This window comes from Myotis yumanensis, unplaced genomic scaffold (genome assembly GCF_028538775.1).
Source record: "Myotis yumanensis isolate MYYU_CA2020_CCGP unplaced genomic scaffold, mMyoYum1.0.hap1 SCAF_3, whole genome shotgun sequence".
Lineage (NCBI taxonomy): Eukaryota > Metazoa > Chordata > Mammalia > Chiroptera > Vespertilionidae > Myotis > Myotis yumanensis.
In genome coordinates, this window is record NW_027223754.1 from 84293443 (window position 1) to 84321368 (window position 27926).

The 27926-nt window shown below is 36.9% G+C and overlaps 1 protein-coding gene and 1 pseudogene across 3 annotated transcripts in view; both read right to left on the minus strand.

The window, feature by feature from the left end:
• Positions 1 to 1254: 1254 nt before the first annotated feature.
• CCDC122 (coiled-coil domain containing 122) overlaps positions 1255 to 27926 on the minus strand; it is a 30071-nt gene continuing 3399 nt past the window's right edge. For 2 of the 3 annotated variants that reach the window (XM_070407462.1, XM_070407461.1), the window contains exons 2-6: positions 20536 to 20625; positions 19916 to 20031; positions 7279 to 7677; positions 6160 to 6276; positions 1255 to 1763 (exon numbers count right to left, since the gene is read on the minus strand). In XM_070407462.1, the coding sequence (XP_070263563.1) occupies positions 1614 to 1763; positions 6160 to 6276; positions 7279 to 7677; positions 19916 to 20031; positions 20536 to 20581 (828 nt within the window). In that variant the 5' untranslated portion in view covers positions 20582 to 20625 and the 3' untranslated portion in view covers positions 1255 to 1613. Of the gene's footprint in view, positions 1764 to 6159; positions 6277 to 7278; positions 7678 to 19915; positions 20032 to 20535; positions 20626 to 25868; positions 25953 to 27926 lie in introns of all 3 variants that reach the window. The other variant, XM_070407460.1, reaches the window with a different exon arrangement.
• On the minus strand, positions 10336 to 12821 carry LOC139005041 (syntaxin-17 pseudogene; annotated as a pseudogene).

The following is a 27926-nucleotide window of genomic DNA, read 5'->3' on the forward strand; positions in this document are numbered from 1 at the left end:
TATAATAAAAGCCTAATATGCAAATCGACCGAATGGCAGAACGAGGGGTGGAACAACTGGCCACTATGATGCACACTGACTACCAGGAGGGGAGATGCTCAACACAGGAGTTGCCCCCAGCCTGCAGGCCCCAGGCCAGCCAAGGCAGGTGCCAGTGGGGCCCCCTGATCACCCTGCTGGTGGCCCCGCAGAGGGAGATGACTTGCGGCGGTGGGGGGGTGGGGGGGCAACTGGCAAGCAGGCAGCAGCAGGGGGCGGGGCCAGCTGGCAAGTGGGCTGGCGTCACCCCCCAATTGCCTTGCTGGTTGCCTTCTGCAGAGGGAGGCAACCATCAGCGGCAGAGGGGTGGTTGGGGAGTGGGGCTGGCAAGCAGACAGCGCCAGGCCCACCAAGGCAGGTGCCAGCAGGGGTCTCCTAATCGCCCCGCCGGTTGCCCCATAGATCAGCCCTGATTGTCGGCCAGACGTAGGTCCCCTACCCGTCTATGAATTTCATGCACCAGGCCTCTACTAGTAAATAATCTTGAGATAACTATGTATGGTTCCAGGATACTGAAAATATAGAGAGGGGAACACTTTGGAAAATATATGATTATTTAATCACTATGCTATACACCTGAAACTAATATAAAATAACACAGAATGTAAACTCTAATTGAAAAATAAAATTTCTTAAAACAATAAAAACCATGTACTTAATAATTAATATTTTATTTTTTTCCTAAAAATTTTACTCAATAGGACCATGAGAAGGAGCACTTTCATCTTACAAGGGACAAATTAAATTTTGATTTTTGCCATGAACATAGTATTTGCCTTTCAATAAAAATAAAAAATAAAAACATTTGTCTATAATGGTTAACATTTTTAAAGAGCTTATAAGTTTACTTTACACAATGTTATTTTAGTCATAGAATAGTAATAAATAATTTATAGACAGAAGCATGAACAAAAAAAAATTATGCTTTGCAACACTCTAAAAATACGTTATTTAATAACAAAGAAAAATGATTGCCAGCTTCTGAATGAAGAAGAAAAACTAAGAAACATACCTGAGGCACTGAACATATTATATTATTGTAAATGTTAATATTTATGGACTGCTGTGAAAGCAGTAGTAAAAAAACAAGTTTTAATAAAGTTTGAAACAGATAACTATTTAAATATCTTAACAATTTAAATCATTGTAAATTCAAGAGTTTCTTTTCTTCTAAATTTTTACTTCAAATAATAGTGAAGGCAACAATTTATAAACAGGCATTCATGAGTACAATACTTCTTATACATGAAAAATGTTCATGGAATCATCTACTATTCTTCTGTAAGCATTCCTATTGTCTTTCTACTGCTATCAATTGTAGGGGTGGAAGGACTAATTAAAAAAAGATAAATATATCTGCCATTAGGACAGACCTCTGACAGTGGAAGCTCATTGGTAAGATATATAAATATAGAATCACTGTGTTGCACACCTGAAACAAATATAATATTGTCTGTCAACTATACTTCAATAAAAATTAATTAATTAGAAACAAGAATTTGAATGATTTCTCAACATTCTTGCCTGTAATTTTTGTGGCAATACTCTGTGCTCTACATTGTCCTACGGCCATGTTAATCTTTCATTGCAATGCATTTTCTTAGTTCAGCTGCAGTTTTTTCTAGTTGTTGAATGTTCCACTGCCATTGCTTTCTATTTGACTGAAGCTTGTTCAGCTGACAATGCAAACGCTTAAGAATTGCACCATATCTCTTATTTTGTACCTATGAAAAGAAGAAAACACATCAACAGGGCTTTACTTGTCACTTATTATATGTTAGATAGTGTGCTGAGAGCCTTTTACAAATAATTAAATTCTCATTACACCTTATGATGTGCATATTGTGATACCCATTTTTGTAAAAGGAAACAAAAGATAAAGAGATTAAGTGATTTGACCAATGTTTCAGAATAAGCAAGTGATGATGTTTGAGATTTGAATCCAAGTAAAACATCTGTGATGAAGTGCTTTCTACTTATTAAGCAGTTACCAGTTAAGAGTAATTTTTTTTCTGTATCTAGTTGTTCACTGAAACAGATTAATTGATCTAAAAGTTCTATATAATGTCCAATTCCTTGTCAGTAAATAGATCACTGTGTATATTGAGCCAGACAATGCGACACTGGAAGGCAATGAAGCACGGTGAAAATATAAGGGTTTTGGTGCCCAGGCATAAGAAAGCAAAAACGTCATCATAATTCCTGAGATTAGTGTTGGCTCTACAAATAACTTTTTTTAAACAGTTTTGTTGACATACCATACAATCCACCCTTTAAACTGTACCATTTAATGGATTTTAGTATATTCACAGGGTTGTGCAGCTATCACCACAATCAATTTTAGAACATTTTCATTAGCCCAAAATGAAATCTGGTACCCGTTAATAGTGACTCCCCATTTCCCCATCCCACCCTTAGCACTAGGCAACTACTAATTTACTTTCTCTTTATATAGATTTGCCTATTCTGGACATTTTATAAAGTGGAATCATATAATATGTGGTCTTTTGTGACTGGCTTCTCTCACTTAGCATAATGTTTTTAGGGCCATCCATGTTTTAGCATACATCAGTACTCCATTCCCTTTTATTGCCAAATAATATTGCATAATATACTACATCTTACTTACCCATTTTATCAGTTAATGAGTATTTCACTTGTGGCCACTTTTTGTTTATTATGAATAATGCTGCTATGAACATTCATGTACAAGTTTTTGTGTGGTCATGTTTTCATTTTTCTGGGGTTTATACCTAGGAGTGAAATTACTGGGTCATATGGTAACTCTATATTTAACCATTTGAGGAACTGACAGACTGTTTTCCATTTTTACATTCCCATGATCAACATGTGAAGGTTTGAATTTCTTCACATCCTTGAAAATACTTATCTGTCTTTTTTTATCATAGCCATTTAGTGGGTGTGAAGTGGTATTTCATTGTAGTAAAACATCCACTTTTATTATTTTTTTAAATTTGTCTTTATTGTCTAAAGTATTACAGATGCCCCCCTTTCCTCCATTAAACTCCTCTACCCTTCTCCTGCCCCACCACCCAGGCCTTCACTGCACTATTGTCTGTGTCCATGGGTTATGCATATATGCATATATGTTCAAACCAGTTGATAGAATAATGGTGCTGAGAACTTTTCTCTTCATTCTTACATCTATTAGAGAATGCTCTAGAAGTCTGGTGGGTGGTTCTAAGTCAACTTAAATAGGGGTCAATTTGTCAAAACACCAATTCACCAAATTAATCAAAATAACCTGTCAAAAGTAAATTTATAGCCTGGGAGACAAGACTCTGAATTTCTGTCCCTGACCTGACTCCCTTTTCTCTCTCTCAGCTGTTATTGGGGCCCAGATTGTACTACATGCTGAATCTTATCAATTTCTTCCCCAGGCAAACTTCCCCTCTTTCTTTCCCAGCTCCTCCCTAGTGCAGGGATTTTTTTTTACATTTATTTTGCCATGGATCATTTTTACACTATGGTGAAGACTACAGACTCCTCAGAATAATGCTTTTAAATGCATAAAACAAAACATACAGGATTACAAAGGAAAGCAATTGTATTGAGGCACGGTTCTGCAGCAAGCAGGGGAACTGGGACAGAGACACTCAACGCGTTCCAAAATATTGTTATAAAAGCAAAGTGAAAACTTGTAACTAACACTTCACATAAATTGCTATAAACTTAATGCAACATTTAAGTTTTCAATTTTTGGTAATTTTTCAAATTCAGATAATTTACTCAAATTGGTGAATTAGGTCTGCTGGTATGTTGGCAAATAGAAAATGACTTTAAAAGGATTAGAAATAAATATGGAATAAACTGAAATACTATATTAAATAATGAAGCTATATTTGAAATATTTTTATACACTGAATATATTCAAGAGGATATATATCCATTGATATGTATGTATATATAGATATATGTAATTGGAAAAATTTTTGGTTAATCAAATAAGTGTGTTTGGTTGCATATGAGCCTTTTCTGAAATTCTTCAATGGTTAAGGTACAAAATGAATACACAACAGATCAGAATAGAGATGTGCAAATTCCCTTAGTGTGACTCTAGAGCACCAGCCACAGTGAATGCTACATATCTTATTTACATATCTTTTTTATGTCTGTCTCTCCAACTAAAACACAAGTTCCCTGAGAACAGGGATTTTTATCAATTTATTTTGTTCAATACTCTATTGCAGGGGTCCTCAAACTTTTTAAACAGGGGGCCAGTTCACGGTCCCTCAGACCGTTGGAGGTCCGGACTATAGTTTAAAAAAAACTATGAACAAATTCCTATGCACACTGCACATATCGTATTTTGAAGTAAAAAAACAAAATGGGAACAAATACAATATTTGTATTTGCATGTGGTCCGCGGGCCGTAGTTTGAGGACCCCTGCTCTATTGTAAGCACTTAAAAGAGTAATTGGCACATAGTATGAACTCAATAAATATGTTGAATGAATTGATGAGTGAATACATAAATAAAATGAGACAGTTTTGTAAATCAAAATGCTATCCTGTTTTGAGAAGAACATTGTGTGAAATATATTGCTAAATTCTGTATTGTTCACAATTTCTCCATTTATGTAACAAACACACAATGTCATTGTTTTAACATGGAGAATATACTGCACTAAAAGACTTGGTGCTCACTTGCTGTCATCTGTATGTGACGCAACTTCTATTTGCTTCCACTATTTAAAGAGAATGATTAAATATTTTTATTATAGTATAAATATACAGACTTTTTTATCCTCATCCAAGAATATGTTTTTGTATTATTATTGATTTTATAGAGAGAGGAAAGGGGAGAGAGAAACAATGATGTGAGAGAGAAACATTGATCCGTTGCCTCTGAAGGCTCCCAAGCTGGGGATTGAATCCACAACCGAGGTATGTGCCTTACCGGGAATCAAACCTGCAACATTTTGGGATGATGCTCTAACCAACTGAGCCACCAGGCCATGGTAACTCAGATGCTTATTAATTGTATCAAATTAGTCACAAACAAGTTAAAGATATGTATCTTTTTATTTTACAAATTAATACCTTAAAAGTGAAAATTATTTATTTGAGCTTAACAACATATTCTTCTCCATTTTAATTTTCATTCATCTAAACAATAGTGACTACAGAAATCTACCAGTGGTATCCCAAACTTGGTCTCACTTTTAATTTTGTATATCAGTTTTTTAAATTAGACTCAATAATTGCAAATATGAAGTCAGAGGGGTTTGTAGTACTGACTTCCATTGTTTTTTCCTCTGTTTTGAGGAGTCACTGATATATATCTAGGAAAGGTCATCTTTTCTGACTCAATAGCCTGTTTTCTAGCCATTAATTGGGTGCCAGGTTGTTGATGGAATTAGATTTGGAATAATTTTAGGGCAGATTGAAATAGGAGTGAGTGCTTGCTTTGTCTAAATAGATTCATATTTCAATACCTTTGAATGAGGGAGTTATCTCTAATTATCTATTAACTAGGGGCCTGGTGCACGAAAATCGTGCATGGGTAGGGTCCCTAGGCCTGGCCTGCAATCAGGGCCAATCTTCCCCAATTTCCGGCAGCCGGCCCTGCCCCCCACCACTGACACTGGTTGCCCCCTGCATGTAGGGCGACTGGTTGGGCAATCGGGGCCCTGCTTGCTCACACCTGCCTTGGCCTGGTGCGGCCCATGTCTGCTGCCACCCACCCCTGGCTCCCCATTCTCCATTGGGTGATCAGAGCCTGCTGGCCAGGGGGAAGGACCAGGAGGTTAGCCAGCAGGTCTCAATCGGGTGATCGAGGCCTGCAGGCTGGGGACAGCTCCTGCTTTGAGCATCTGCCCCCTGGTGGTCAGTGCACATCATAGCGAGTGGTTGAGCGGCCTTAGCATATCATTAGCATATTATGCTTTGATTGGTTGAATGGACGACTGGATGACCAAACACTTAGCATATTAGGCTTTTTATATAGGATGTGTTGGACTTTTCTAATGCTTTATGTAGTTCTTTATTGTTCTTTAGCTATTTGGGGATTGAGAATAAACTGTGGAAAGTATGAAAATAATGTAAGTTTAAGAAAAGATTCCATAAAACATTGAAATCCAGGTGATCAAGACTTACCTCTATTTCTTTTCTTAATTTTTCATGTGTCTTATTTTCTTCCTCAAGAAAACAAGTTTTTTCAATGATAGATTCTTTTGTAGTTGTGATTTTATCCTTTAGCTTTATAATGTCTCCCTGTATGTTTATAAAATTTAATATATACAAGTCAAACCGTGAATGATCAATATAAAGCCAAGATTTTCAGTGTTTCTATAATTTAATAAAACTAGCCATAATAATTCTTCTTGATAAATAGAATTAGAATATTACCTTCTATAGGAACAAATAATAAAAGCAAAACTACAATACAAACAAATAAACAAAAATTATGTTTGAGCATTTAGAAAATCCAAATGGAATAACACGTAAAGGATAGTGGTAATTATAGTGGCAATTGTCCGGCAACGGTGTAAAGGATACTTGTAAGTCTCTAGCAAGACATAATAGATATTTTAAGTTAGTCTCTCCCACTGTCTTCAAAGAATAGTAAAAGAAATAGAAAAATGTGTAAGCTGCAATTATTAGTTCATATTATTTGCAAAACAGCATTAAGCATACTAAATTGCCTTGGATTGGTTTGGATCCATTAGCTTAGAAGCTAGGGCTTCAACATTTTTGTGAGTTACACTTTCTGCAACCAATGTATTAATTGTTCATTGTGATTTTGTTTTACCATGCATTTGTATTAGTCCACATGGAATTTGGGGATGTTTGCGTTATGCATTTGCACATGTGGCATAGTTGTTACATAACTCATGTGCTTATCCAAGTTTTTTAAAGTTGTGAAAATAGTTTCTGAATTTCATTAGAGCAGCCATGGGTACTTGATTAAGTTAATGATAAATTTATCACTTAATAAGTGTACATGAAAAAAGAGAATAGCTCAGCCTGAGTGGTTCAGTTGGTTGAACACCATCCTGTGCAGAGAAAAGTTGCGGGTTCGAATCCCACTCAGGGCACATATCTCGGTTGCAGGTTCAATTTGTGGTTGGGGCATGTAGGAAGGCAGGAAGGCAATTGCTCGCTCTCTCTCTCTCTCTCTCTCTCTCTCTCCACTCCCTAAGCAAGTCCTCAGGTGAGGATTTAAAAAAGAAGAAAAAAAGAATAGAAAAAGTTTTAATAAGTGATATTTCAAACCTGTACTTGTTTCATCCGGTTCCCTTCTGGATTCTGGAGATCTTGCCTAAGTTCCTCTTTCATTATCTTCAGTTTTTTAACAAGATCTTGTTTTTCACGTAGTTCAATCATAAATGGCCATTTGCTTTCTTCCTCCCCCGAGCTATCTTTATGCACTTTAATTTTTGCATAGTATTCATTATATTTTATCACGTGTTCCTTGAAATCTTCTTGGGCTGCTTCTATATCAAATTTAAGCTTTACATTTTCTGTATGTAAGGATTTGATTTGTGTTTCCAGGTTTTCACACTGAAGTTTACTATTCTCTATGGCAACATCTTGCTGATAAATTAGCCTTTCTGTTTCTTTAGTTTCTGCAGAAACAGTTGCTATTTGTTTTTCTAGCTCATGAAGTTCATTCTGTAAAATATTTCAACATTATTATTATTAATTCATGATACTCAACATGAGAGGAAAGTCATTTTTCTATCCATAGTGCATGTAGGAAATCAAAACATAAACACATTTATCAGATATAGAAAAATTGATGTATAATGGAAGGAAACATTCAATAACATAACAAAATTATAACCTCAGTGGAAGCCCAATTATATATCTATTTTTAATATTCATATAATTCTAAATGTTAAAATGTTATCACTTGTCTTAACATTTTATATGTATACGATATTTTACAATCACTTTAATAATATATTTACATCAGAAGTACACACTAAAGCAGCGGTTCTCAACCTGTGGGTCGCGACCCCTTTGGTGGTCGAACGACCCTTTCACAGGGGTCGTCTAAGACCATCCTGCATATCAGATATTTACATTATGATTCATAACAGTAGCAACATTACAGTTATGAAGTAGCAACGAAAATAATTTTATGATTGGGTCACAACATGAAGAACTATATTTAAAGGGCCAGAAGGTTGAGAACCACTGCACTAAAGAAAGACAACATGATAAAAATGATAACACCTTGGGTTAAAAAAAATCAAAAGGCCTAGGTTCTAGTTCCCTTACTGTTATTTACTAATTGGTATGATCATACGTGGCAAACTTAATTAACCTATCCAAACCTACTCATTTGTAAAATGAGTATAAAGATGTCTACTTTACCTCTCTTGGCATTTGGCAATTCTAACAATATTATTGGCTATATTCCCTATGCTGTACTTTACATCCCGTGACTATTTATAACTACCAATCTGTACTTCTCATTGCCTTCACCTTTTCCACCCAGTCCCCCAATGCCTCTCCCCTTTGGCAACTATCAGTTGGTTCTCTGCATCTATGAGTGTTTCCTGTTTTCACATCACCACTCTTCTCTGGTTCTCCCAGATACTGCTGAGCATTCCTTCTCAGTCACAATGGTTCCTTCTATAAAGCAGGTCTTTCTTAGGGTGCCATCATCAGAATTTTCTCCTTTCATTCTATATATAATTCCTTGGGTAATCTTATCCATACTTATATGTTGACTATGTCTATGCTGATAATTCACAGAACTTAAGTGGCTGTTGAGTCCTACATCCAGTGGCCACTAGCCATCTCAAATGCAACATGTCAAAAAATCAGACTAATCCTTGCCTCTATTCCATCCTGTTCTTCCTTGTATAAATTATGTAGTGTCAGAATGGTAAAACCTCAGTGACTTACAAAATACGTGTTTATTGCTCACATGACTGGGAGCAGGGGAACTTGGCTAGATGTTGACCTTGTTGGATTTGCTCAAATGTCTGAGGGGGCTGGCTGTTACATGATTTAGTTTGGCCAGCTGGGGTGTCCTGCCTTTGCATAACATGTATTTTATCTTCCAGTGGGCCACGCCAACCATGTCCTTCTCATGATGATAGCAGATGCAGAAGAATGGAAGCCCAATTATGGAAGAGCTTTTTCAAGCTTCTCTTCAAATAACATCTGCTCACACCCCAGCTGGTCACATGATGAAACTCACCATCAAGGAGCAGATATATGCGCACCACTATGGCAGGCCATTATAATGACACATGGCAAAGGGTCTAATATACACAAGAATGAAGAATTGGGACCAAAATGCAAATTACCACACCCCTATTTTCACAAATTAACTAATGGTACTACTTTGGGAGCCACCTTATGTCCTTCCTTCTCTTTATTATCTAACTGCCCCCAAAACAACTCTGCAAGCCGTCCTCCTTTTTTTTCTATCTGGTAATGATTATATTCTTTGAACACATAATTTTAAGAGGGAGTCACTGTACAAAAAAGGCAGACCCAATCTACCCTTTTCCTGGCAGAGACAGAGAGGGAAGTACACTGAAAAATGCAACATGCTGATGAATTTCTATCTTTATCTCCAGTTGACATTTCTATTTCTATATCTAATAAACATATCAACTATACATTTTCAGAAAAAAAATTCCATTTACATACTCAACATGTTCCCCTTCATCTTCTTGATTTCAATAAGCTGTACCACTTTCCACCTGAATACTCAACAATCTAGAAGTCTTTTCTTAGTTTTTCCCTTTACCCTTCCCCCAACACCTATTTGAATTTGGTCTCCAAAATAAAATCCCAGATTCACTTCTGATCAATTTTTTTAGCACAGCCTAGCTTCTACTGGTCTTCCTGTTTCCATTATTCCCCCTGTACCTCAACCAGGCTCCATATATTAGACAGAATAATCTTTTTAAAAACATAAATCACATCATTCTACTGTATTCCTTTTCTTTATTTTATTTATTTATTTATTTATTTTTGCTTTCTCGCTTTGGAATTTATTGGTGAGAAGAGTCAAAAAGTATGTCTCTCTTTAGATTAGAGACAAAAATAAAAGGTAGCAATCAATAAAAGTTATTAAGAGTAAGCTCAGCAAGAGAGAAATGATAAACCATCCCACTGTCTGATGCCTCTGGCTCCTGAGCAGAGAAAGCTCACATCTTTTGTGGTGTTGGTACCCCTTCCTCTGTCCTCAGAGAAAAAGAGTAAGGCAAAAGGTGGTTCTTTCCTATTTCAAATGAGTTGGAGATACAGGATGAGGCTGACTGTAACCTTAAATTCTTCCTTTCTAAATTTAAAACCTTTTTGCTATTTGATACAGACACTGAGTTGGGCTGGGCTATGCTTGCTGTCAATGTCAAGTGTTGGAATTAGCACCACAAATCCATCAGGACTGAGTGTTGGCACCAGACTTTGTCTATCATCAACTTGAATATGAGAAAAGGCAAGCAGAAGAAATAGCAGCTGTGAAAAGTGAAGGAAAGCACAGGAGGTAGCAAAGCCTGGGGAAAAGAATGGTAGTAAGAGATATGAGGTAGAAAGCTAGTTCTTAGCTTCACCAAGGGCTGGCTGAAAAGACCTAGAGTTAGAAACTCCCTGTGTGGCTGGTACATCAGCCACCTGAGATTGGAAGATGCTCCAGGAAATGATCTGGCATATTCCCTGCCTGCTTATCTTTTAGCTCAAATTCTAACAATGTTGGAAATATTTGGAGATCTCTCTTTCTCCCTGCCTCCATCCCTCTCTTATCTAGAGATTATAGAAAAGGATGAATAAAGATGGAAGAAAATTAAAAAAGAAAAACACAACACCACCAGATTAGGACTGGCTCAGTGTTTGAGCATCAACCTATGAACAAGGAGGTCAGGGTTCTATTCCCGGTCAGAGCACATGCCTGCATTATGGGCTCAATCCCCAGTGTGGGGCGTGTAGGAGGCAGCAGATCAATGATTCTCTTACTTCATTGGTGTTACTATCTCTCCCTCTCCTTTCATCTCTGAAATCAATAAAAAATATATTTTAAAAAAAGCTGATTATGAGAAAAGCCCTCATTACACATGGGTAGAATTCACCCACAAGTCAAAGAACTTCGAAAAGTACAAGGGAAGGAAGGCAGAGGGCACTTCTGCAGAGAGACAAAATGACAAAGCTAGCTTAGTGCTGGCTTAATAACACTGTCTCCTACCACTTGAGATTTTGTCTTTATTTAAAGAGAGACAGAGGGAAGAGTTCAGAGAGCCAGTGTCACAGATTAAGATGTTTGAAGGAGAAGCTGGGCCTTTCTTTCACTATTAGTTTCCTTCATCAGAAAATATAGTGGACCTATAGGAAACTGCAATAGGTTCATCCAATGACTCCCCCATGTACTTCACCTGTGCCCTTGCCAGATCTAGATTTCCTATTTGATAAGAAAGGCTCCTGAACTCCCATTCTTTTCTTTGCTAACAGGACTAAATAATCTCCTACATTTAGAAGACAAAAGACTTATTTATAATATGCTTAGTCTTAGGATCTCCAAATCAGGGTTAGGAAAGGAACTATTCTTTCATAATCCAACATGTCCACACCTCACATGTCCTTATCAACATTATGGGTTCAGTTTTCACACTTTCAGGAAGAAAATCTGCTCCCTAGCAGTCTTTAAACTACCTGACAAACATTATATACCCTCAGCCCAAGCCCCTCAATTCCATTAACATTCCAGCAAAAAATATATATATATCCACTTATCACAATCCAATCCCACTTGAGCATCTATAGCCGCTATCTTGATACAATCATGTTCCAAAAGCTGAATGTCCAACAGCAACAAAGGTCCATTAGTATAAACACGTGGAGCCAATAATACTGACGTTTGCTTTCTATGCATTTTTTGTCAATTTGGCTGGGAAGATCTAGACAGCTGGAAATGAGCTTCTCCATCATTTCCTGTTTCCTTCTTTGTATCAATTTTCTGCCTGTGAAGCCCAACACCCCACCATCAAGGGCAGCTGTAATTCCTGCCACTTTGCAAGGAGGCCAATAGGACCCCCCCTACCCCGTGTCCCCCCCCCCCCCCCCCCCCCCCCCCCCGCTCCTCTGAGGAATGTACCTGCCACAGGCAGAATTGCCAGGTTGTATTTTTCAGCCTTCCCCAAGTTTCTGGTTCCCTCTTCAACATTCACAGAAGCACTGTTGACATGGTCTTCAATACTGTCAATCTTCTCCTGCTGAGAATTCACTAGGAGAGATAATTCTGTGACCAGTTGGCTAAGTTCAATTAGGTTCACTTCTAGGTTTCCCATGATTCTGCGGCATATTGATCTTGAGGGATTTCAGGCAATGCATATATCTGAGTCATACTCTGAGGATCAGCTTCAGTTTCAGTAGTGTGAAATGCTCCACCAACAGTCATAGATCTAGTCAAAGAAGGCTGTAATGAAGTTTCTTCATCATTAAATTGTTTCTCAAGTTCTACAGATTCCTGATGGAGGTGGAGAAATTCCACTGCCGCCTGCTGCTGCTGCTTCTTTAACCAGGATCTATCACTCTCCTCAGAAGTACTAGGTCATCTTTCTGGACTTTCCAACAAAGCTTCTCCATATTGGAGTGGAGTTGCTGAACTGCACATGTGCACACCCCCCATTGATATGCTCTTTGTGCAACTTGTCCCTGATTCTGCATCTCTGATACTTCTCAATATTTATCTGGTGCCTTCTTAACCTTTCCAGGTCTGTAGGGATTACTATTTTAATGAATTTCTGGATAGCTAGTTCAAGATGGCATAATTTCACTTTTTCTTCATCTTTAGACATCCTAAAAAATGTTGTCTTCTACTTGCAACAACTCGTCTCTACTTATATAGGAAAACCACCTGCCTGGGTGTTTGAGAGCAGTCTTCTTTTTATTTCTTTACTAGAGGCCTGGTGCATGAAATTCGTGCATAGATAGGGTCCCTAGGCCCGGCCGGCAATCAGGGCTGATCGGCGGGGTGACCAGTGGGGTGGTTGGGGGGGGCCCTGCTGGCACTTTCCTTGGCTGGCCTGGCACTGCCCGTTTGCCGGCCCTGCCCCCCACTGCCAGCCTGCAGGCTGGGAGCAGCTCCTGCATTGAGCGTCTGCCCCCTGGTGGTCAGTGTGCATAATAGTGACCGGTCATTCTGCATTTAGTCAATTTGCATATTAGCCTTTTGTTATATAGGATTGCTGTCTTCCCTTACTAGAAAGTAAGCTCCACAAGGAGCTTACTGTCTATCTTCTTTATCATCATCTTCCCAGTATCTGGCATAAAATGGTGCTCAATAAATATTTATTACATGAGTGACTAGTGATGCACATGGAATGGTCAGAAAAGAAGCACATGCACTGCCAAGTGGATCAAGCTATTGACCCTATTGATCAACATAGGAAGAGATGACATTGGGTAACCATCTCTTCAATTTCCTGGACTAATGTAATAGACTGTTTACTTTTCTCCCTGGTTTTAGACAGTTCCTCCTACACTCCAATTCTCCTTCAATCCTTTTCACTAGAATTATAGTTCTTGCTGTTGTTACTGTACATCTTCCCCTTCACCTCTCCAACTCCTCCCTCTCCCCCTTCCCTGTCTTATCTCCCTCCCCATCTTCCTCCCCTTTTTTCTTTTATAGATTTATTGAAGTATACTTCATGTAAATAAACTGAAGATATTTAAACTTTACAGTTTGATGACTTTTACATAGTTTTATGCTCATGAGACCATCACAATGAACATTGTAAACATATCCATTACCCACAAGTTTCTTCCTATTGCTTTAAAATCTATCTTTTCCTCCTCATCTGTGTTTCCAGATACAGTTCACCTACTTCCTGTCATTAAATATTAGTTTACATTTTTTAGAATTTTATTTTTTTAATTAAATGTTTATTGTTCAGTTAATTACAGTTATTCCTCACCCCCCCATAGCTCCCGTCCACCCGATTCCCACCCCACCCTCTGCCCTTACCCCCCACCCCACTGTCCTCATCCATAGGTGTACGATTTTTCTCGTCTCTTCTCGCATCCCCGACAACCCTTTCCCCCCCAAGAATAGTCAGTCCACTCCCTTTCTATGTCCCTGATTCTATTATATTCACCAGTTTATCCTGTTCATCAGATTATTTATTCACTTGATTTTTAGATTCACTTGTTGATAGATGTGTATTTGTTGTTCATAATTTGTATCTTTACCTTTTTCCTCTTCTTCCTCTTCTTAAAGGATACCTTTCAGCATTTCATATAATACTGGTTTGGTGGTGATGAACTCCTTTAGCTTTTTCTTATCTGTGAAGCTCTTTATCTAACCTTCAATTCTGAATGATAGCTTTGTTGGGTAAAGTAATCTTGGTTGTAGATTCTTGGTATTCATCACTTTGAATATTTCTTGCCACTCCCTTCTGGCCTGCATAGTTTCTGTTGAGAAATCAGCTGACAGTCGTATGGGTACTCTCTTGTAGGTAACTGACTGTTTTTCTCTTGCTGCTTTTAAGAGTCTCTCTTTGTCTTTTGCTCTTGGCATTTTAATTATGATGTGTCTTGGTGTGGTCCTCTTTGGATTCCTTTTGTTTGGAGTTCTCTGCACTTCCTGGACTTATAAGTCTATTTCTTTCACCAGCTGGGGAAGTTTTCTGTCATTTATTCCAATAGGTTTTCAATATCTTGCTCTCTCTCTTCTTCTGGCACCCCCATAATTTGGATGTTGGTACGCTTGAAGTTGTCCCAGAGGCTCCTTACACTATCTTCATATTTTTGGATTCTTTTTTCTTTTTGTTTTTCTGGTTGGGTGTTTTTTGCTTCTTTGTATTTCAAATCTAACTCCTTTCACTCAGCATAATTGAGATTCATCCATGCTGTTGGATATATCAAAAACCCTTCCTTTTTATTGCCAAGTAGTTTTCTTTTTGTGGATGAATCACTTTTTTTTTTTTATCCATTCATCTGATGGGCCATTTAGGTTGTTTCCAGTTTTCCAATACACTTTTATTTCTTTTGTGTAAACAAATATCTGGACATTGAACGGTTGGATTATATGGTAGATATATTTTAACCTTTTCAAAACTGTAAACTGTTTTCCCAAATGTTTTTACATTCCAAATAACAGGGTTTGAGTGTTCTGTTCTTGCATATCTACACCAACACTTGGTATGGTCAGTCTTTTTAAATGTAGTCATTCTAGTGTGTATTGAGTGCTATCTCATTGTAATTTCAACTTGCATTTTCTTAACAATTATTGATATTGAGTATCTTTTCACATGCTTGTCTTTTATAATAACTTCTTAGATGAAATGACTATTGAAATATTTAGCCCATTTTTGAATTGTTTGCCTTCCTAAATAATGGAAGTTATTTATATATTGTAAATACACATACACTGTCAGATATGTTGTTAAATATTTTCTCCCAGTCTATGACAATGCAAATTCCAAGAGGGTACCAGAAAATATATCTCACATTCATTTTCATTAGTTTCTTTTGAACAAAAACTTTAAAAAGTATATTTGATGAGCCCTGGCTGAGTGGCTCAGTTGGTAGGAGCATCATCCCATATGTACACCAAAAGGTTGCAGATTCAATTCCTAGTCAGGGCACATACACAGGATGGATGCGGGTTTAATCCCTGGTCAGGACAGGTATGAAAGGCAATTGATCAATGTTTCTCTCACATCAATGTTTCTCTCTCCCTTCCTTCCTCTTTAAAAATCAATAAAAACATATCCTCAGGTGAGGTTAAAAAAAATTGATGACATCCAATGTAAAAAAAAATTGTGTCCTATTTAAAATATCTTTGCCAAATCCAACATCACTAGGCTTTTTTTCCTATTTTCTCTGACACTGTGTAGTTTTAATTCTTACATTTAGGCCCATAATACATTTTTAGTTACTTTTTGTATGTGGTATGAGGTGAAAGTTGAGATTCACTTTTTTTGCATATGGCTGTCCTCCACTATTTGTTTCTCTAATGAACTGCCATGGCACCTGTGTTAGCTCTAATCAACTGCCATAACAAAATACCATAGACTGGGTGCTTAAACATAAACATTAAATTCTCATAGATCTGGAGGCTAGAAAGTACAAGATCAAGGTGCAGTGGATTCAGCCCCTGGTGAGAGCCCTGTTCCTGCCTTGTAGACAACCACCTTCTAGCTGTGTCCTCAAATGGGAGAGAGAGAGAAAGACAGCTCTAGGGTCTCTTTCTCTTCTTATAGTCCCATCACAGGGGCTTCACCCTCATAACCTCATATAAACCTAATTATCTCCCAAATGCTCCACTTCCACATACCATGGGGGGACACAAACATTCACTCCATAACAGCACGTCTTTGAAATCAATTGATATATGTGGGGCATTTCTAGACACTAGTCTGTTCTATAGAACTGTATGTCTATCTATGCCATATCACACTGTCCTGATTATTGTACTCTATAATAAATTTTACAATAAGATAATGTAAGAATGTCCAACATTGTTGTTGTTCTTCAAAGATGTTTTGGCTATTACTGGTTCTTTGGATTTCCATATGACTTAGAATCAGCTCATCCATTTCTCAAAAAAAAAAAAAAAAACCCCGCTGGAATTTTTATCGAAATTGATTTTCAACTGTAGATAAAATTGAAAGAACTGACATGTTAACAATACTGAATTTTCTGATTTGTGAAAATGGTGTATCTCTGCATTTAGTATTTGTTTTAATCTTTAATTTTTCTCAGCAATGTTTTGCAGTTTTCAGTATACAGCTCTTATAAGTGGTCTTAAGTCTGCTTGGGCTGCCACAACAAAATACAATAGACTTAGTGGTTTAAACAACAGAAATTTATTTCCTACAGTTCTGGAGGCTGGAAAGGACATCAGTATGGCCCAATACAAGTGAGAACTCTGCCTGCCTTACCTTCTCACTGGGTCCTCATGTGGCAGAGCAAGGAGAGAGAACAAGCACTCTGGTGTTTCTCCTTGTAAGGGCACTGATCCTATCAGTAGGGCCCCACACCTTTATGATCTCCCCTAAACCTAATTACCTTCCAAAGGCCCCAACTCCAAAGTTAATCACATTTGGGGATTAGGGATTCAACATGTGAGTTTTGGGGTGACATAAACATGGGGTTCATAACACAAACCTTTGTCAAATTTACCCCTAAGTATTTCATAGTTTTGATGCTACTGTAAATGACACTGCTTTTTAAATTTTAACTTCTGATTGTTTCTTTCAATATATAGAAATACAACTGATTTCATAGTTAATCTTATGAGCTTTCTAAACTCACTTATTGCCCGGCCAGTGTGGCTCAGTGGTTGAGTGCTGACCTATGGACCAGGAGGTCACGATTTGATTCCCAGTTAGGGCACATGCCCATGTTGATCCCCAGTTTGGGGCATGCAGGAGGCAGCTGATCAATGATTCCCTCTCATCACTAATGCTTCTATCTCTCTCTCCCTCTTTCTTCCTCTCTGAAATCAATAAAAATATATATTTAAAAAAATAATAAAAAAAATTAAACTCACTTATTAGTCCTAACAACTTCTTAAAAAATAGATTCCTTGGGATTTTCTAAATATAATCATGCTTATGAATAAAAAGTTTAACTCCCTCCTTTTCAATGTGGATGCTTTTTATTTTATTTTCTTCCAAGATTACAGTGGCTCAATGCACTAGTACCAAAGAATGAAAAGTGGCAAGAGCACATATCCTTGCCTTGTTCCTGATCTTAGAAGGAAAACATTGTCTTTCACTATCCTATATAATAAAACCATAATATGCAAATCAACTGAACGGTGGAACTACCTGCCGCTATGATGTGCACTGACCACCAGGGGGCAGACACTAAATGTAGGAGTTGCTTCCTGGTGGTGAATGCGTTCCCACAGGGGGAGCGCCACTTAGCCAGAAGCTGGGCTCACAGCTGGTGAGTGCAGCGGTGGTGGCAGGTGCGGGCCTAAGCTGGCAGTCAGACATCCCCCGAGAGGTCCCGGATTGTGAGAGGGCACAGGCAAGGCTGAGGGACTCCCCACCCCAGTGCACAAATGTCATACACCGGGCCTCTAGCTAGGTATAAAATTGGCTGTAGGATTTATGTAGATGCTCTTTTTTATTATTTTTTAAATACGTTTTTATTGATTTCAGAGAGGAAGGGAGTGAAAGAGAGAGATAGAAACATCTATGATGAGAGAGAATCATTGACCAGCTGCCTCCTACATGCTCCCTACTGGGGATTGAGCCCACAACCTGGGCATGTGTCCACACTGGAAATTGAACTATGAGCTCCTGGTTCATGGGTCAATACTCAACCACTGAGCAACACTGGTTGGGCTTAGATGCCCTTTTTAGAGTGAGGAACTTCTATTCCTAATTTGCTGAGAGTTTTAATCATGCATGGCTGTTGTGGTAAAAGTGTTTTATGACGTTTCTAGAATTTTCCTTCTAAAATATAAATTTAATTACTTGCTCCCTTGCTTAAAGCCCATCAAAACCTTTCAAGTAAAGTCCAAGTTTCATACCACGACATACATCTCTCACCACTTCTTAAAACATACTCTATGCTATACCATCACAGAACTACTTATAATTCTGTCAACGTACTAATGCTTTTTTGGGCCTCTGTGAATTTTCTCAGGCATACTACCCTTCTCACCCCTTAACTCTTAAACCTGTCTTAACTCTTACACCCAATCATTGAAGTGAACTCTAACTGTCCTTTAAAACTCAACTGAACATAACTTTCTAACTCCTTCAGTGTTAAATCTATATTCATGCCTCTATTGTTGACACTGCTGCCCTACATGTAATTATTTGTTTAATTCTTTGTCTCCCTCTTCAAAAGATAATGAGCAACTTAAAAAATGGACCCTCTTCAGCAAAATGCTTAATAAAAAGTAGGCCCTCAATATAAGTGAAATAGTATCTGTGACATTTTTTGAAGACTGGGAAGTGTTACAGAAAATGTCTTTATAGAAATCAAAGACATTATTTTTTGTATTATATTCTATTGTAAACATGTATTCTGTCTAATAGTGACTAATGTAATGCAAATATTTATAAGAAATACATATTACCATGACAGTATAATTATCATCATATCTCTGCTGGTGCATTAATATCTAAAGCCAATATCAAAATTGAAACTATACTGTCCACTGGGGCCCAAGCAAGGATATCTTACATAATATTTACAAGTATTAATTAATTTAATCATCATGAAAACCTTATAGGCAGGTCCTATTATTATATCCACTTTAAAAAGGAGAAAACAGAAGCACAGAGAAATTAAATCACAGACCTGGAAGTAGCAAATCTTATCTTTCAAACTAGGCAGTTCAGCTCTTAAAACTTTACAAAGCACATAGTGAAGGTACTATTTCCATTTTGCTTTTTTAGCTATATTAACTGGATATTGTCACCTAATTATGCTATAAGCAAAAACCAAACATGCCTTTGGGATTCCCTGTGGAATTACAAATATATTATGAAATATAAGAAACAGAAATGTTCCTTATCTACTTAAAATGTTCACTGACAACTAGCAACTCACAAGTCATAGCTTTCAAACCACTAGCTTAAAACTTAACCTTCCTTAAATTCAGCATTTTAGGAAAAAATATCAAGTAGAAGTGAATTTGAAATAATTCTATGTGAGACATTGGGTTCCATATGCTCATACTACAGTTGAAATTACACTGTTAAATATTTGTATATTGGGTGTATAAAATCTTCCACAAAATTGGAATACTCAAGTAGATTTCACTTAGGGATAACAGAATAATGAAGAAAGAGGTAAATATAAAAAATACCTTTAAAATTGACTAACAAAATTAAGTATCCTCAATAACTTACTTGTTACTAATTTAATATAGTTTTAAAGAAAATAAAGACTCATTTAGAAGACAGTATGAAACAGTTACCTGTAAATGAAACAGAACTTTTTTGTTTTTTTCTATTTCTGATGTTTGTGATTGTTGTTGCTTTGCAACTTGCTCTACAACATCGGTCAATGAAGATGTGTCTTGGTTAGCCAGAGCTAGACAAAGGAATAATGTATATCATAAAAATTTAAATGCAAACAAGTCATGTTTCTTTACTTGAAGTCATTACAAATGTATGTTTTTTCATAAGAAAATTTAGGTTTGCAATTTTCCCTTTCTGACTATAAACAAAACCAAAATCAAAGGCCATCATAAGAGACAATTCAAAATAGCCTACTGCAATGTTGTACCTGTTTCTTTATAGAACAGTATAAATATTTTGATTGTCCCAATTGTTTTTATCCAGACCACTGGCATTCATATTATAATTATACTGCCACCATAGCAACAATATAGCAATTATAGTTGATGACTATTCATTATAGGCCTGCATTTTCAGGTTGTTATACCTTTTCTAAACACTAAATAAGTTTCTTCCTGGAGAAACTTAACAGCTTCCCAGTATCCTAATTTTCTATAAAATTTAACACAATTATCCTATTATGTGCTTTCTTGTTGCTGCTTATCTTTTAATTATTTATTTAAGATTGCTTCATTACCATCTTCAGGAACTCCTTGACTCTTCCTTTCTTGGTTGACTGACATTCTTCTGTAACTCTTTCCCACTTATGGGTTTACCCTCTTTATTCCTACAAAATAATCAACATAGATAATCTTTCATTTTTCTTTGTTGTTGTTGTTGTTTTTTAGTATATCCTGGTGATCCTGAAAATAAATTAATTGCAAATACCTCATAGGGATGGCAATGATATTTCATCATTAGTTCCAATAATTAAATTACAATGGTTAAGTGAGAGATTTTTGGAAGAAAGCAGAACAGTATTTGAATCTTGGTTCTCCTGCTTTTCAGCTGTTATGATCTTGAGCAAGTTTCTTAACATTTTTGGTCATTGGTGTCTTCATCTGTAAAACCTCATAGGGCTGTTGTAATAATTAAAGTAATATCTATAAAACATGCTCAGCACAGTAACTGACATACTCAGTGAATAATTAATTACTATGGATTAGTAGCTGGTAGTTCCAGTACTGTGATGAAATGGATTCTAAAACTATAGCCAGAGTCAGGGAGAAACAGTGCCAAGTTGGATTAGCAATATCTGCCATAGGTATAGGATGTAGAAAATATAGCAATCCTGTCCAGTGCTATTCTGGCCAGAGTAAGCTCTATGAAGCTTCAAAATCATATTTTAATTTCTTCTATATCTAGGATTAACTGATAAGATGAAGGGGTAGATATTTTTCTCCTTGGAAAGATGGAGACAGAGTTCCTACCTCTACCAACACAGAAAATGAAAGCTGAGGTGACAGTTAGGTGAATCCCCTGTTTCTCTCCCAAATCATAGTGTCATCTCACTGTCAGCATTATTCCCATTAACCCCATTCCATAGAAGCCTAAGGCCCCCAGGTCATTCCTACTTATGAAGACTTGCCCTTATTAGTCTTAGAAAGTCCTCTAATTTGATATGTTACCCACCCCCCAATTCGTTTATATACATCTAATCTCCAGTTGGTTATTCAGGATGGTTTTTCTGTGTTTTAGTTTAATTCCATTTTGGTCCTGGGAGCGTGTCAGTATAGCTTCCACTTACTCGGCCACCATGTTGGAATCCACTCATGTTTATTGATGACTCAGGACCAATGCTATTAGCATAGATGTCAACATCAATTATGGTAGATTTCACTACAAGGTCACTGTAGTGAGTCCCGCCTTCACTGCCTGGCACCCTGGGACTTGGGGCACCAGGAACCAGCAGAGCAGTATGGCTTCTACATCATTTCCAGTCTCCTGTCCAGCACAGCTCCTTTTTTGCCTCTCCTTTCACTCTTCATTCCCTGTTTCATCACTACAAACTCCTCAGGCTACATATTTGGCAGACTTCCCTTCTTGACTACAATTTTTTGCTCCTACCCTGAAGATTACTAGATTACTCATTTCCAAGTACACCATATATTATACATAATGCAAATGGGTGTTAGGGTGCATAACTGTCAAAGATCTGTTGACTTATATTTCTGACAGATTTCACTTTTCCCTCCTCATCATCATCTAAAACCAAATATAAACTTCTCAGAAATTATCTCTTGCCCATGGTGAAGTTCCACACAAATGGAAAAACACATTATCTCTGCTAATGTCATTCAGTCTTATACTTTCATTTTTAATGGTGACAATTATATTTTGTAGAATAATTCTGTTTTTAAAGCTGCCAGCTGAAAATGTGATTCAAGCCCTAAATTTATAGAACACCAAAACAGATAGCCCAATTTCCTGATGAGAGATTTTTGGAACTCTCTTCACCCCTAGTTTTTAAAACAAGTTCTTAACAAAGTATCTGTGACCTCTATGTTGCCACAGTTAATGTACAAGTTCAGTCCTCTTCTTTCTTGACCTATCTGCATCATTTGATACATTTGATCATGTCCTTCTTCTTGAGACACCATACTTTTGGTTTCCTTTGCTGGTTCCTCCTTATCTTTCTCATTTATGTTAGAGTGCTCCAACGCTCAATCCTCAGGCCTCTTCTTTTCCATATACTCACTCTGCAGGTGATGCCATCCAGTTCCATGGCTTTAAAATCCATTTAAAGGCTAATAACTCCCAAATTTATATCTCGAACCTGAACATCCCTCTTAAGCTCTAGACTGATACCTAACTGCCTACCTGATATCTCCACTTGGATTTCTTATAGTCATTTTAACTTAAATGTTCCAAAGTGAACTCCTGATTTCTCTGTCAACTGCTATCTATCACCACCACAAAATCTGCTTCTTCACAGTCTTCTCCATTTCAGTAAATTATAAGTTCATTTTTCTTGTTCAGGCCCAAAAACTTGGAGATATTACTAGGGAGGTCTCTAGAAGAGTGTAGAGCCCAAGACAACTGAATCAGACTTGCTTAAGATAATCTATAATAATAAAAGGATAATATGCTAATTAGACCGGACACCCTTCCAGATGTCCTTCCAGGCATCCTTCCAGACAAAGCCGGGGCCGGAGGGAAGCCAGCCCGGGTCCCGGGTGCCTGCAGGTGGCCGGAGGGAAGCCTGCCCAGGTCCTGGGTGCCAGAGGGAAGCCGGTGCCGGCAGCTGGGGGAAGGAAGGCCTACTCTTGCACAAATTTCATGCATCGGGCCTCTCGTCATAAATAAGAGCTCATTGTTGATCATAGGTCCTTTCAGAAATCCTCCCTAAGTAAGTGGCCAATGATTGCTGCCCCATTTGTTTTACCCAAAGAATGAGCCAGAATCTTGACTCTTTTCTTTCTCTTACAAGCAGCATGTAATTTTTTTGGCAGAACTCATTGTTTCCATCTTTAAATTACATTGGAATCCAATCATTCCTTACCACTTCCAAATACTATCTTAGTAGAGAAGTCTTCCTTGATAACCCTCTCTAAAGCATTACCTTCCCTTCTTTATCCTCCATTTCCTTACTCTGCCTTGCTTTTTCCTTAATAGCATTTATTACCACTGATATCTTATACATTTATTTCTTTTCTTCCTTCATTTACTAACATAAGCTCCATGAGGGCAAAGACCCAGAACAATACCTTACACATAATAGGTATCTAACTGTACTCTATCTCCATTCCAGTTCAATACTACTGATAATGCTCCTAAAATCCTGTTCTGATCATGTCAACATTGCAACCAATCTTTCAGCTCTCTGTAGATGGCCTCTTCTTTAAGAAGTTTTTCTTGATCTTGCTAGGTAGATATGATTTCTCTCTCTCCTCTCTCTCTCTCTCTCTCTCTGGCGTGCGCGCGCAATTTTTTCTATATATTTATTAAATTATGATTTATAAGAGTAGAGTAAGACAGAAGAGTCTTAAATCCAGGTTGTGCCATTTACTATTTTATTAGGTAAATTATCCTTAGATTTCTTATCTGTAAATGGGAACAATACCATACTTGCCTTGTTAGGATTATTGTGAGGACTAAATGAAATAATACATGTAAAGCATTTAGAAAACTGCTGCTGCTCAACAAATTTTTATTCTTACTATTTCCATTATTTTATACTATATTTCTCAATTAGACTAAGCTCCAGAAAGGCAAATACAAAGTCTGATTTATTTTTGTGTTCTCTAAAGTATTTGATAAATAAACCTAAAAAATAAAATAAGATTCATGCAATAAAAAATAAAGTAACTGGTACTTCTCGATCTGTATTTCGAAAGCAACATAAATTGTCCTAGCTGGTTTGATTCAGTGGATAGAGCTGAGGACTGAGCGGTCCCGGATTCGATTTCGGTCAAGGGCACATGCCTGGGTTGAGGGCTTGATCCCTAATAGGGGGTATGCAGGAGGCAGCCGATCAGTGATTCTCTCTTATCATTGATATTTCTATCTCTCTCTCCCTCTCTGAAATCAATAAAAATATTTTTTTAAAAATTAAAGCAACATAAATTGAAGAACTCTTGGGGTGATATTTATTTAAACCAACTATTCATGAAAAAACATCTGCTTTAAAATAGGGAAAGTTTTAGTTCTTTTCTGGATTTCTATTGTAGACTAGACAAAATGTAAAAATGAAAACAAACTACTGCCATCTACTGATAATTCATTATAATAGTATAAATCAATTAAAACAAGAGTTTAGAGACTAACTAGGATGGCATCAATTACTCTCTCATTGAAACCACATATGTGGATGCATATTTTATGTAAGGCATCATGGGGAATACAAAGATGAATTAAGTGACTGATTCCAAAATAAACAAACATGCAATACCTAACTTACTTGATAGTTAACTATCCAAACATTAAATATAAAACAAAATCGTTTAAAAAAAGTTTCAACTAAAAATGCTTTACAGAAAACAATGCAATGGATACACTGTAATAAACAACCATTCTATATTAATTATAGTAACCAGCACTCTTTTAAGTGCTTTTACATGGATTATCTTTTTTTCCCCCTCAGAGTGATCCTACAAGCTAGGTTTTATTTTTACCTATATTTTGTAGATGAGAAAACTACAACTTGGAGAAATTAGGAAATATGCCAAAGGTCACATATCAAACAAGTAGGAAGGATGGAATTTGAAGCAATTAGGGTCCAAATTAACATTTACTAGGTACTTAATATGTAATAAAGTACTATGATAAGCATGATTTGTACATGATCTCATTTGAATTTATGAGATAAGCTCCTATACTTGGACCTTGGGAGGATATTTTAAAAAGGCCATTGTTCCAGCTTTTGTAAACTCATCATCTGGTACATCCCTCCAAGTTAATGAGCAAAATAAAGCAAGTCTGTCAAACTCCACTGGGGCTTTTGAGAGTTTTGGCTTAGAAGAATTAAGAAGAGGCAATTGTATGTGTGCACCCATGTCACATAGGCACCATTTTCCATTTTGAATGAAAAAGGCTGGTGTGTGAACCTACTAGGTAGTGTAAGTAGTTAAATTTGTAATTTCACCCTACACCTTTTAGACTGGATATTTTATTAAAAAACAAGCCAAGAAAAATTGTGTAGATAATTTTCACATAAGTGTGAATTGTTTTTGTTTTCTAAGTGGGAGGGGGAGTTTAATATTAGGGCTGACGTTCGACTAGGTAAGCTACAAAAATTAATCTGGGGAAAGATGAGATAAAAGCTGTTCCTGGTATCGAATGAATTTATTAGTATGGTTTATTTTTATAATGCGCATGATAAAATAAGATCAGCACAGATCAATTTCAACAAATAAAGAGGCATAAGGGGGAAAATGTGACATACTGCACAAATGCGTAATAATCAATAATACATACTTCAGGTAAAAAAGATTGTATGTCTTTTCAACCTCATATTTTCAAGAAATTATAACATCATCAGCGTCATCCAAAAGGCGTTAATTGAATCATTTTTTTTTAAAAATTGCATACCTGTTATATATCAATGTCTTAGAATCCACTGAAATGGGATTATTCTCTTCTTTGACTAGGAAATGAGATTAAAGTTTCAGAGTGCTGAAAACAGAAAGAAACCAGAGGATTTGCAGTATTCCTTAATATCCTATCATAGACAATATTTATACATTACCCATGTTGCTTATAACTTTCTACCAAAGATGAGATTTCTCTGAATGTACTGATAATACTGGACTACAAAAACATCTTGTTTTGGGAAGAAGACATACAAGAACTGGTGTGTACCTTGAATCCAGGCTTTAACAAATATCTAGGCTACTGTTTGAAAAATTATAGCTCTTTGGTGAAATGTAGTCATAACCTACCTGCTTGTCTCATTCAGGAGAGTAAGGGGAAAGGTCTTTTTTAACTCTATAAATAATCAAGCATGACTTCTAAAACAAGAGGAGCTTGTAATGGGTTCAAAGATGCTCCCCAGAAATATGTTCATGTCCTAATCCCCAGAAACCGTGAATGTGATCTTATTTAGAAAAGGGTCTTTGCAGATTAAGGATCTCAAAATGAGATCGTCTTGGATTTAGAGTGGGCCCCAAAGTAATTGGCTGATGAGAGATTTTAAATATAAAAATATATATTTGAAATAAATATAAAAATATTTATTGTAAATATTATAAAAATATTTTTAAAATAATATAAAAATATTATTTTAAATAATATAAAAATAGAACTATGACCCACACCCTGAAGCAACCAACCCAGGAAACCTCCACTCACCCATCTATCATCTAAAGTAACCAGCACAAGAAGCCATTTTGTTAATCTGTAAATCAGATTTGTAGGAAGACCACAATCTCTAATAAATTGAGAAAACGAAACAACCCCTCTAACAGTTGGCTCCAAATGGCCAGTGCTTGATTAATAACTGCCAGCTTCCCTAATTTTTGTCCCCACTTCCACCTTGGGATCAACCAGACAAAAACAAATATGTATCCTTAACCAATCATATAGGACCTCCTGCTTTTAGTTAGTCCACCTACAGCTTATCCATGCCAACCACCTCCAATCAGGGCATACTTGAAGATTTCCCTTTTTCCACTATAAAGCTTTCCCAGTTCTCTGTCTGCCTTTGAGTCTCTGCCAAAATGTAAGTGATGGTGGCTGGCTCCTTTGCTCCAGCAAGCTGTGAATTAATAACTTTTGTTCTTATATGATGGACCTTTCTTTATTTCCATACTCATCTCCTTATTCGAGAAAAATAGAGGGGGATTTGATACTCAGACACACAGGAAAGTAGACCATGTAAGGATGAAGCCATAGAGCCCTAAGTCATGGAGCCACCAGAAACTAGAAGCACGGAAACCTTTCAAGGGAGCAGGGTCCTGACAACACCTTGATTTGAGACTACTGCCTCCATAACTATGAGAGAATACATTTTTATCATTTACAGCCAACTAATCTGAGGTAATTTGTTATGGCAACCTTAGGAAAATAACAGAGCTTGTAACAAAAAAATTTGCATGTTATATGTCTTTTTCTGGAAGTACCCATAGACCTTAATGTAAATGGCTTAAAAACAACTGTTTAGATTTTTTAAATTCCACTTCTCCTCGTGAGGAGATTTACATGGTAATATGAGAATGTCTGGGGATTTCCCTAATAGTTCCCTGTAACAGCCAGGCACTATCTCTGCCATCGAAGTGCTCTAAGTCTCTATGAAGGAGACAGACACATAGTCAAATAATTAAAATGTAGGAGGTAAGGGAAATACTAAGTCTAATAACAATCTCTAACCAATTAACTCATCCCATTTATTTTATAAATCATAAGCTGCTAATTCCCATATTATACTTAATGCTAAATGGTTAAGAAGGTCCTTTGTGGAGAGTCTGCCCAGTTCTGCTCCTAACCAATTGATTTGTACACTCTGAGGGGTTACTTGTGTTTTTCCCAAACCTGTTTATGTCAGTTGTACTTATTACAGTGCTTTCACAATTTAATTAAATGTTATAGAAACCAATGAAATAGTGTGGAAATAAAATTTGTTGTTTCTTTAAAATCTATGTTTAATATTTT